This window comes from Bufo bufo, chromosome 7 (genome assembly GCF_905171765.1).
Source record: "Bufo bufo chromosome 7, aBufBuf1.1, whole genome shotgun sequence".
Taxonomy (NCBI): domain Eukaryota; kingdom Metazoa; phylum Chordata; class Amphibia; order Anura; family Bufonidae; genus Bufo; species Bufo bufo.
Genome location: NC_053395.1, coordinates 209,261,526 through 209,274,019, shown reverse-complemented (window position 1 = coordinate 209,274,019; position 12,494 = coordinate 209,261,526). Strand labels below are relative to the sequence as shown.

At 39.7% G+C, this 12,494-nt stretch overlaps 1 protein-coding gene across 3 annotated transcripts in view; it reads right to left on the bottom strand.

The window, feature by feature from the left end:
- Positions 1-3,037: 3,037 nt before the first annotated feature.
- Positions 3,038-12,494, bottom strand: part of ZEB2 (zinc finger E-box binding homeobox 2) — a 130,825-nt gene continuing 121,368 nt past the window's right edge. For 2 of the 3 annotated variants that reach the window (XM_040441575.1, XM_040441576.1), the window contains 2 exons: positions 11,341-11,521; positions 5,782-6,356 (listed from right to left, as the gene is read on the bottom strand). In XM_040441575.1, coding sequence (XP_040297509.1) covers positions 5,782-6,356; positions 11,341-11,521 — 756 coding nt within the window. Of the gene's footprint in view, positions 6,357-11,340; positions 11,522-12,494 lie in introns of all 3 variants that reach the window. The other variant, XM_040441574.1, reaches the window with a different exon arrangement.

Here is a 12,494-nt window from a genome sequence, read left to right as displayed (position 1 = left end):
CAAATTACATACATTGTGAGCATGAGCCCCAAAGTGGTTCTCTGGCCCACCATTTTTATAGAGGTATTCCGGTTTTAATGATTACATTTATTTATTTAGAGAAAAGGACGTTGAACAATTTTCTAATGTACATCTATTTAAAAAAAAATTTGCAGACCTTTATTATATCAGCGCAGTAACTTCTCTCTAAAGAAAAAAAATGGTAGGGCCCGTTTAATTCCTATAAAATGCATCCATAGGAGAGCTAGAGAGGACTAAACATGGTGTCAGTCATGTGACCCTCACATGTGTCATGTGATCGGCTTTCAGTTAACTTCCCAGGTATCTACAGTATAGTACATGTACAGTATATACAGTATTACTACCTGCATCAGCACATCAACATCATGCCTGTCAGTGTCTGTGTCAAAGCAGGTCTCTGTGTGTGATGTTTTTTTTTTTACACTAAACTTTATTAACAACATGACAACATTACCTAGAGACAGGCAGCCCTTTTACAAATCACCTACAGACAGTCGTATGAATACACACAGTGATGTAGTTACTGTAATAACCACAATTAAAATCATTATATTGCCACTAGTCCTATTTACTTATCACATGGGTGTGTCCTGTGTGCTGACCCAGCACACATATATCATGTAATACTGCTGCTTATTGAATGTCAGGGATTATATGATGTGAAGAGACTGATGCCATGTTTCAGTTAGACACAGTATACATGGCTGATACATGGGCTATACCATTATATTCTGTCTGGTATAAGAAATGTATGGAAGCAGAGTTTGGAATACATGTATATTATATGAGAGTGGCTCCCTGGGTTCCTGATGGGCTCTGCTTCTTGGTCCCTCTCGACACACACAGTGAATACCCAAATAACTGGCCAATGACTGCCACCTGAGTCAGTGGCTGCTGAGTGGGCATTCCTCTTATGTCAAAGGGGACCAGGAAGATGAGATCAGCAGGGACCGTGAAAGTGTTGGATCAGGAATAGCTAAGGATCTGTGGAGATGAGTATGACTTTTTATTTTTATGCTACATTCAGTCCTTAAAGAAAAAGGATGGGCCTGACAACCTCATTAAAAAAGACCTCAAACAGTAATGCTGATAGAAAGACAAACATTTTATGGGTCTTGTAATGCAGTGTTTTTTTTTATGGGTCTTCTTGTAATGGAAAAAATTGTTTTCATTATGCAAGTAGTAGAACATAATAAAAACTGTATAAATTTGGTATCATCTTAGTTGTACTGACCGACAGAAAACCGTTAGCAATGCACTGTACTTGGCTCTTTCTGGCAGTCCCACAAAGAATTAATGGAGTGCCATGGCACATGTTTGGCGTCTGCTCCACACATTTTGGGAGGTCCCACAAGAAGCAAGACCCCGTTCTTGTGATTGGTGGGAGTCCTAGTGGTTAAACGGACCCCAACTAATCTAATGTATCAATTTAATATAACCGGAATACTCCTTTAATGGAAGAGCTGGCAGATCGGTCAGCTTGTGTAAGCCACAGGTCCATGCTACTATTAGCCAAATTAGCCAGTGTTCTGTTTGGCTTATAGGATTGCAGAAAGAATACACCGGACATATAGTTATGAGTTCAGTGTATTTGTGAGGAAAACACCCCATTTGCCTCTACCACTTTTCTGCACCCTCAGAGTGGCAATTGACAGGCTGCTTTGTATGCACAGGTGAAACTCAAAAAATGTGAGTATCGTGCAAAGTTCATTTATTTCAGTAATGCAGTAAACATATGAGATAGACTCATTACATGCAAAGCGAGATATTTCAAGCCTTCATGTATTATAATTTGGATGATTATGGCTTACAGCTTATGAAACCCCAAAGTCACAGTCTCAGGTACCTTTTGCTCAGGGGGTATGGATTAATTAGTTGACTAGAGTGTGACACTTTGAGCCTAGAATATTGAACCTTTTCACAAAATTCTAATTTTAAGCTGCATTAATGCAACTCCTTTTAATTTGCATTACTGAAATAATTTTTGCACAATATTCTCATTTTTCGGGTTTCACCTGTACATATACAACCTAACCTGTCAATCACCACCCTGACGGGTGGATAGAGATGGGAAAGCGCTTAACTAAGAGCGCACAGTATTCTTTCAGCTCTCCCATTAGCCAAGTAGCACAACTTTTTTTGTGCCACTTTGGCTACTAGGAGTACAGCCCTGTAACTGTAATAACCAGTACATAAAGTTGACAGATCCACTTTATCAATAGCTCTACAACCAGGTGGCACTGAATTTTGTGCCATAATTTTGTCTCTGGTCACGAGACTTCACCATGTTCTACCCGCCCTATGTTCTGCCCATCACTGTCTATAGCAGTGATCCCCAGCCTGTGGCTCTTCAGCTGTTGCAAAATTCCCATCATGCCCTCATAGTCACAGGATGTGAAGACATGATGGCAGTTGTAGTTTTGCAGTTCCTGCCACAGGTTGGGAAACATTGATCTATATATGACAAAGCCCCCTATATATCACTTAATGCTATGTTATTCTATTAAAAATCAGATGTCTACAATAAAGGCAACGCATTCATATAGAAACTGAGGTTGTGCTGGTAGCAAGTCAATAGTGGCCTGGAAACTCTTCAGACTGAACCAACAGAATGGCTCATTCCATGGGTAAACCAGTATATCCATTTTCAGTTTGTAGTTCAATCATTTATTCCCATCACTATTGAGACCGTTAGCTTCAAAAAACTATGACTTGCTGAAGCATCTGTATGTCCAAGAGTCCCAGGCTCAGATATTCACAATTCACTTCTAGGCCTTGGGGGCTTATACTGTATTTATACTACTGAACCAAAAACAGTTGCCCCACAGAATAGCATAGTGTTGAGTGATACTTGAGGTTTTTCATTATTTTTTTTTTATTTTTCTCTTGGTCAGTGTACAAAAAATATGGGACATCAAACCAGAAAAAGTACAAAAAGCAAAAGAATAAAAAAAATGTACATTAGAAAAATAAATTACAATTGCATTTACAGAGACAATCTCAGTGTATTTTTTGAATTATTTTCTTTTACTGAAATGATTCAGTAAATTACCGACATTGTATTTTTTTTTTTATTTGGCCTCTATGCCCATCATATATTTACAATGGTCTAGTAAGGGTACAACCAGGGGTGAATCTGGTCAAAGCAAAGCAAAAATTTTTAATAAAATACAAAAAAATTACATGCTATATACAAAAATAACAAGTCGGACATTTCACTTATTTGACATGTTATTTGTTGTGTTTAATGAAGTAACAGGGAGAAAATAATTGCTGTTGCAGTCCTAATGTAATGTTGAAAAGTAAGTAAACCCAATATGGGAATTTAATGCATACAGATAAATATAGAGAGAGCGCGAGATCATTAAGGTGTGGGTGATAAGCAAGTTAAATGTATATACTGTATATTACTTGATTGACTTGTGTTTGCTCAGGTATCTGAGACCAGTGGTATCATTAGAAGTTTATTAAAATGTATTTTTTGCTTTATACTTTTATTATATTTTTGGGGTGCTTCAATATTTATGTGTTTTATTTACACCTGTAAACTTCATAAAGCGGTTTTGCCATGACAAAGTTTAAAGGACTATCAATTGGATACATCAGATCTGTTTCATCTGACTGCTGGGTCCCCCCATTAAGAAAAAGGGGTGTCTGGTTCCCTTTGCAGGTCGAGAAGTGGTCATATTTGCACAATCACTTGTCAATAAAGTCTGTTAGAGATTTGGAATGCACCCCCATTTCTGGGATCATTGGGGTCCCCCTTCCCAATCAAATAGTCATGACCTCTCCAAAAGATAGTGCCTAAACGTTTGTCTTGGGAATGTATTTGTCAGTAATTAAAAAACAAATGTGTCAGCAAATAACATAACAAATATTCTAAGCTATATTAAGGAATGGGCTCTGTTTTTTTTTTTTTTTACTTTTGTATCAATATATTTGAGCATTGTCTATTATTATTTATCATTTATATTAAAACTTCACTTATTTAAACATCGGCAAACACAGATGACATAAATCACAAATCCACAGGAGCATAAATACCGTTCTTGGAGAAACCACACGTATGAACTAGGGTTAACATGTGCAAATTGTCTACCGATAAGTCATCAATATAGCCGTGTTTGCAAATAGAATATAAACATATAAAATTACTTTATCAATAAGCACTACAAAACCCACCAAAGTATCTTTAAGTAGTCAGTCACACTTTGCATAGTTTGGCTACATTTTTTTTTTATTTGAGCATGGTCATTTTCAAGAGAAATTACAAATTGAAAATTCAATAATACTTTTACAAAGACAAGTCAGGAAAGATTTTTTTTGTCATGGTATTATACATTGTATTTAACAGTCCCTCTTTTTTTTAGCTATAAAACAAGATGAAGAAAGTGGAATTTTTTCAGTTGAAAATACAGTGTTTTCACAAGATCGTATCAAAAGTTCCCAAATTTGGAATTTCCAGTAATTGGAAAGAAAAGAAAAAAAAAATAATAATAAAACGAACAAAAATAAAATAATAATAATAAAATTGAAAAAAAAAATTGCATTTCAAAATTAAGGTTTCAAAACACATAAATGCTCTTCTCTTTACGTAAAATTTGCCCAAGTGATCAACATCATGTTCCTTTTTTACTAAAATATATCTATATTGAAGAACTATTATACTGTACACTACAGTATGAAATAAATAAAATTAGGAAATATAAAATGAGCCACATAAATAAAATGTTATTTGACCTAAAATTAAATGAATGCAAAAAAAACTTGCAAAAAAAAAGTTTGGTGTAATACTGACAAAATTAATGAACAAAAAAAAATTACAGAAAAAATTGCACAAACACATGTAAACTAAGGAACTGCCGCCTATTCTAATACTGACATGGGTGCTTCAAAGAACAGGGTAAGCTTAACACTGAAGCTGGTGCATTGGGTAACACTTGTTACCTTCTTAACACTGTACAAGGATGGCACTTGCAGAAACACACAGATTAAAAGGTTTGCATATAAGGCTTTTTTTTCTTTTAAAAACACCTTACAAAGGCTTTCTTTGTCATCACCTTTCTTTTAACCACCATATCCAGGTCACTCTTAAGACTTCGGAATCTCCTTTTTTTTTTTTACACATGCATCACTTCATGTTCCTTTACATTATAATTTGAAAAATAAAATAAAATAAAAATTAAATTAAAAATAGGCCTAAAATTGTGTGGTTATCTACCATGAAACTGAGAAAACTGAGAATAGGAAAGTAAAGTTATGAAGGAGTTTTAATAAAAGTCGTATTGCAGTGCGAGCACCTTAAATTAAAGTGAAATGATAATACTGATGTACAGCAGTGCGGGCACTTTTTTTTTTTTAATTTTAAATGTATTAATATAAATTAGAAATATCTTTTTTTTTTTTTTAAGTCTGTAGTGATATATAAGTAGAGTGCAATTCGTACAATTAACTATTTTGTGCTTAAAGAATAAATGCTATTAAACACAGGGTTTAGTCTCTGAAACCACACAGTTTCTAGGCCTTTAATACTGTACAAAAAGTTTGCATAATGCAGTTCTCAACAAAGACCACCTCAAACTTCATTTAACTTTTTTTTTGTTTGTTTTTGGCAGAACTGCCCACCCACCCCCATCAGTTCATCTATACAGGCTTCGTGGAAGCTTCAGGCACGTGCATGAACAGCTTAAACACAGCAGAGTTTTCAAGCAGGTAACAAGACTACTGGAGAAAATCGGAAGCTTAAAATGCAGTAGTTTATTACATGCCATCCTCCATGTTTTCTTCTTCATGGTCTGACTTTATTTCCATTTTACCATCCTCTGAACTATCGTCCATTGAATGTTCACCATTCTCTTCCTCATCTCTGATCGTGTCCGGATCCGTGTCCATGCTCTTATTCTCGCTTTCTTCCTCTTCCTCTTCAAACTCTTCATCTCCATCTTGTCTTCCAAGCTTATAAACGTCCTCCACCTCCTTGTCATGCTCTCTTTCAATCTCTCCATCTCTCAGCATACTTTCTCTTTCCTCTGAGTCAGAGTAGCCCTGAGGTGTTATACTCTGTAAGTAAGCTCGATTCATCAGCAGCTCTGTCGGTTCTAAATGACCCTTCTCTCTGGCTTCCCTCTCCGCGGCCTCCCTTTCTTCGGCCTCTCTTTTACAGTAGGAATACCTATGGTTCATGTGCTGTGAGTAGGACCCAGAATGTGAGAAACGCTTCCCGCACTTGTCACATTGGTATGGCTTTTCGCCGGAGTGCAGACGTGAATGTTCTATTAGATGGTGTTTATGTTTAAATGCTTTTTTACAAATCTGACACTGGTGTGGCCTTTTTCCTAGAAGACAAAATAAACTTATGTTAAAGTACATCAAATAAAAAATAAATTACAAAAACAACAATTTTGGTCCCTATCGGATAAAATGTGCTACGTAATTTGCAGTAAACTACCCCAGAGATCAATGGTTTTTTTAGGAGCAGTATATACATTCTTCAGCCCAAGATTGGAACTTGAGAGTCATGCCAAGCCCAAACACATCTGGCTGATTCCAGGCTACAAATAGCCAAGGAATGCCTTTCACACCTACCATTGCGGCCATGCTTGACGTTTCATTCAAAAATAGACTTGACACTAAATGCTTGACAGCGTGATGCCAGGGCACAAGACTGAGACACATGATGCAACACAGAGACACCCAGGCATTAATAGACACTACAACTGCATTGCTTCATGGGATGTACGATAGTAGAGCTGAATGAAGATGCTCTCTTGTATGTTTGCCCTCCTACTGCAACAAGGAATGAGAAGCTCACTGGTATTATGTCTGCTATTTGACATTGCCTATCTAGAGCGTGTATCCAGAATTAGCATCTGCGCTACCAATCTGTTAATAACTCCCACACAATTGTCCATGGTTGGGTCATTCAAAAACTTAGGGGCACATTCATTAAGACCTGTGTTTTAGATGCCGGTCTTAATAAAGTCCTAAGCTGGCGGTGGTTCCGTCGAATTTATGTAGAGGCGCAGGCCTCTCCATAACTTTGACGCATCCAGCACCAGTTCTAAATGTAAAACAGCTTCCGGGCTGTCTTAGATTTAGACGTTTTTCTAGGCGAGAAAATGGTAAATCAGATGGGCCTGCCGATGCGTCCCCTTCCTGTCCACACCATTCCCACTTATTTAGACCTGGTGTGAGTGGGGTAAAGTCGCAGATTGTGGTGCAACTAGCTAGCCCAATTGGTGAGGTCCAACCGATGTGTCCCACATAGAACAATGTGGCAGTGGCAAAGCACTGTTAGCTCCAGTTGCCTTTTTGTGCCTTTTTGGGGTAGTGGCATTGACTGTCATTGAGTACCTGCCTTCCATAAATCAAGTGAAGCATAGCATAGGGAAATAGCATAGTAGTTTCCTGAAAACTATTTTGAGGAAACCTCTTAGAGATGTCATTGGCCATTTACATGGTCTCATTTGACATTTGAAACAAGGGCAGGCCATGTGGGACAGACATAAGGGGCGCCGAATTGCTGAATAATCCCTGTTCTGTTGTTTGACCATATTTTACATATAGTGATGATATTGGCTAATGTCTCCTGTTACAAAAGCACTCTCCATAACACTGGATTCAAGAAAATTCTACCAGTAACTTTACATCATGCACCAGAAAACAATTATTTATTCCGTATTCCAGATATAAAGAATTGAAAGTTAGAAGCTGAGATAAAAAGGAAGGACTGTAAATAAAACCAATTTTGCAAAATTGGAAAATCCCTTTGAAAATTGGAAAACCCAGTTGGGTAAAAATCTGCTGTTATCTACCAGTAGATTTATACCCATTATAAGGATGGATTAATAACGGTTCACATGAACATGCTGTTAAATTATAGAAGAAAACCTTTATGCTACATGAAATGAAGTAATTTTCTGTTTGCCGTCAATAGCTGAGTTAACATTGGTGAACTCTCTGAGAAGGGAGAAAGATTCTTTTCTCGAGACTGAATATCACCGCAAGTGATCTCTGTTTGCATTTCTTAATGAAGGTTTCTAAACCGTTCCTCAAATAAAAGAAAGTGCACTCGTGTGAAAGGATATTTCATTACTTTTTTAGCATTAAAGCGCTAAAGCCATAACTGGTTTTCTATTGAACAGTTATAATGAGACAAGCAAATCGTGGCTTTAAATTGCTTGAATTTTTATGAATCGACCTCAAAGTGAGCAAAAAGAATGTACAACGGTAACTAGAGGCTATGTACACCTGCTGTGTCAGCACCAGAATGAGAATGATAGAGGAGAGGAATGCAAACATCAGGGGTAGGCTGGCAGGGAATGGCAGGAGGGTGGCTGTGTTGGTGGTGGTGGGGGGCCCTTGTCATATTAATTATCTGGGAGGATCACATACCAGCAGCAAAGTGCCAGAGTTCAAAATGTGCAGCTGCTTCAGAACCTCTTAAAGGACACAGAGCATCAAGGATATATAAATTTCATTAAGTCTCTCTATTGCACAGACTCCACGTGGTTAGGTGGTTCTGAAGTATTCTGAAGCCTTTATTAGCCTAAATGGAAAATGGATTCCTTTACCTTGCTTACCGTATGTGTGGGACTTAAGCTGGCTATAGATATTAGACCTCCGACTTTCCCATTAAACTGCATGAGCGACTTGGACAAACATGCATGTTATTTCATTGGGGGGGGGGAAGGGGCTAATAAGCAGCTGCCAGGTCACTTTGTCCGGTCCGGTGACTGTCTGGCAGTCATCATAGACAACAGATTATTGGCAGATCCCAACTCTAATGTCTGAGGCTACCCTTCTTGTTGAGCTAGTGACGTTAAAGATCTTCAATGGAGTTCTTATCTTAGACAAAGCTTTTTATCATCTTTTTCCTACCAGCAGAGGTATACATTGGGAATATTCCCTGACGTATACCTCTGACAGTAGGCTGCACTGTATGCCACTGTTTAGGTGTCCAATGGTGTATATTCACCATTGCCTTCTATTTAAAAAAAAAACATATATAGTTATAGCCCGCTATACAGTTTTTACTGTATCCCTCTGCATAGGAAAGTGCAGTACACTCCTCTGTCCTATACAGAGGAAAAACAGGTACCCTGACACCTACCAGCCCAATATATTCCAAAAGGACACTCATTTGGCATACACTGGGTGCAGGGCCGGCTCCAGGTTCATGTGGGCGCTTGGGCGATAAATCCCAGTGTGGGCCCCCTTGAGGCATTTTTTTTACATTTATATGTCGCCCTGTGGCTCCCACATGGTATAATGACCCCCACTGGCCCCTATACAGTATAATGACCACTAGTGACCCCTATACAGTATAATGGCCACTAGCGGCCCTTCACACAGCATAATGACCCCCAGTGGCCCCAAACACAGTATAATGACCCCACAGCGGCCCTCTATTCAGAATAATGCCCCCCAGTCGCTCCCATTCAGAATAATGATGTCCAGTGGCCCCCACACTGGGGGTTATACTGTATGGAGGGGGCACTGGAGGTCATTATACTGTATGCTGGTCACTGGGGGTCATTATATTGAATGGGGGCTCTGGGGCTCATTATTTTGAATGGAGGGTCATTGGGGATCATTATGCTAAATGGGGGGCACTGAGGGTCATTATACTGTGTAAGGGGCCCCCACAGTGTAATGGCCCCCCAGTGGCCGCCTCACATACCTATCATTGTTGGAGCGCTGGGGAGCAGGCGGTCCTGTCATTCACTAACCGCAGCTCCCTGCGCTCCTTCTATCCTCCGGCCCGCTGCAGCAGTGAGACACACGTCATGATGTCACCGCTGGACCGGGCCTGGATGAGAGAAGGAGCTGAATCTATATACTATAAACATATTAGCCCTACCCCCGAATAATAATACACTTAGGTGGTCATTTATTATATAGAAATACGTCTATGTTAGGCCTATTTCTGACACACATTGTGATGCAAAGGTCCTTAGCACCGCAATCTGCATATTTTTACCACTCATGCCAGGTCTAAAAAAGAATGGCATGGGCAGGGAAAGGGATACAGTTATGACCATACAGTTATTGGATACCACCTCTGTACAGTGACCGGATAACACCGCCATACCGTGACCAGATAAAAGGGTATAAGAGGGCACAGTACAGGGAATGACTAGGGGCACTGCACAGGGTGTGGTAAGAGGGCACAATGCAGGGTATAAGGGGGCACAGTACGGGGTGAGGGGCATAGTACAGGATGAGTGGCACAATACGGGGTGGGGGGCACAGTCACATGACCTTGTGATGTTAGAAGGTCCTTATGGTGAATGCGGTTCAGACGCCACCATAATGAGAGGCAGAGGAGTCAGACAGGAGCCCGGGGCCCTGGATGGACAGGAGGGGTGGACCCAGCAAGTAGGTGGAAGGGGCTCTGAGGGGGATTCATACAAGAAGTAGGGGCAGGAGGTCTGTGCAGGGCAGCAACAGGAGATAGGAGGGTGGAACAGGAGCTCTGAATGCATGAGGGAGGAAAGGAGACAGAAGGGGATTAATGAGGATGAGATAGGACAGGATATGGGGGGGCAGGTGTCATGGAGGCAAACTGCTTAATGAGGCAGTAAAACCCCCAAATAGCATGAAGAAGCATTCAGCAGCAGCTCAAAGAGTCCAGCCTGCCCACCCTCCTGTCCCACAGAGAAGAGACAGTTACAATGCAGACTCACAGACTGTGTTCACACTTCTGCTCCAGCCCTGCGGTCTCTTTCCTCAGGCAGCATGTCTTGTGTAGAGGGGGCGTGTCTGAAGCTCTGCAGCAGCCGGCCTCAGAGGGCCCACCAGAGGGGCACTGCATAAGTGAAATGACAGCAGTGTCATTGATGGAAGTGCTCATAGCAGCTGAGTGGGCCCCACCAGGAGCAGTGGACCCTGGCACTTGCCCGGGTATGCCGGGTGCTGACGCCGGCCCTGGCTGGGTGCATGGTGCATTATGGATGCATTCCGAGTACTCATCGGAAGCTTTCCTGGTGTGTATGATGAACATGATTGCAAAATGAGATGTGGATAGAGCCTTAATCATGTTTCTGCATCTGTCCTATCATGTTCTACCATGAACAAAACTCCCACCATTCACACAGCCGACAGCTGGCCAAAAAAATCATCACTTTAAAAATCAACGTTCAGCATGGTCAGAATCAGAGATGTCGACCAACCTACATCTAGATATGTAGAGCTAAGGTCCTAGGAGCAAAATGCTAAATGACCTTGGAAGGAAAGTTTTTAGTCAACCGTCCCTTTAAGAAAGACTACGTATACATCACAGTATCATTCGTAGGTACAGGTGAGAAATGCATTTACCTGTATGTTCGTATTTATGTCTCAAGAGGGAGCTACTTTTCTGGAATGTCTTATCACATAAATCACACGCGTACATGCCACTCTCTGTCTTTTTAATCTTCTTTCGGCTCAGGCAGGAGTCAGAATCCGTCATATCATCTAGACCTGACATGTAATCCGGGGTTCCATCAAGCATTTCACCCTGTAATATAACAAACGAACGTTAGTGCCTTATTAAACGTTGATGCGCTTCTAAAACTAATGAAAATCGCTGTGGCGTCATTAAAAATATTGTTTTATTCAAATCTGAGCGTATTAATTTTTATCAGACAATAAATACTGGGAGAAGAGAGTTAATTAGTTTTCATTTTTCTCCTTTCTAAAAGAAAAATATATATATATTGTATAATTGAATTTTATGATCAGATGCAAAATGTTATTACACAATCCATTTAAGTTTATGTCTGCTGACAAGATGCCCTAAGCGTAATATTTAATTTTGCAATTTAAAATGGAGAATATTTTTTTTATCATTGTTCGACGTCCACATGCCTTCAGCATTAGACGATGATGAAAGTGGGTTGGTAAATCATTCGGTGTATTTAGATTTATTTTCGGAGCGACTACAGAGAGCGCTGGCATACGTTTGCATCGTACGTATGGCTTCTTCTATTTGACTTCTAATTAATTAATAGAAACCAGATTACATTGACTTTGTGGGAGGAGCGCGCTTGCATTCTTCAATTTAAGTTCTTGATAAGGCTATAAAACTTGAAGGCATATTCTTTGTCTGGTGTACAGAACCAAATCTGAATTGAAGCAATAAGTCATACTTACTTCAATTTCACTTCATTTTGATACATTGTAAAACATTTTTTGACAATAGCGTAAAAACTCTTTACCCCATAACACATAATGGTGAAGTTGCAAGGATTACAATTATCCTGGCCTGGGCTAAATCTTTGCCTCAGTTATAGACAATATTGAAACAGCCTTCACCTAATTTTGAAAAGCTCTTCTAAATTTGTAAGGATGCAATCTCTCAACTGCTAACCAATAGCAAAAAAAGGCATCAATCTCAAAAATTTTATTGGCTTAGTAAATGACTGAGGGTACTTTCACACTAGCGTTAAAGTTTTCCGATATTGAGTTCCGTCCTAGGGGCTTAATACCGG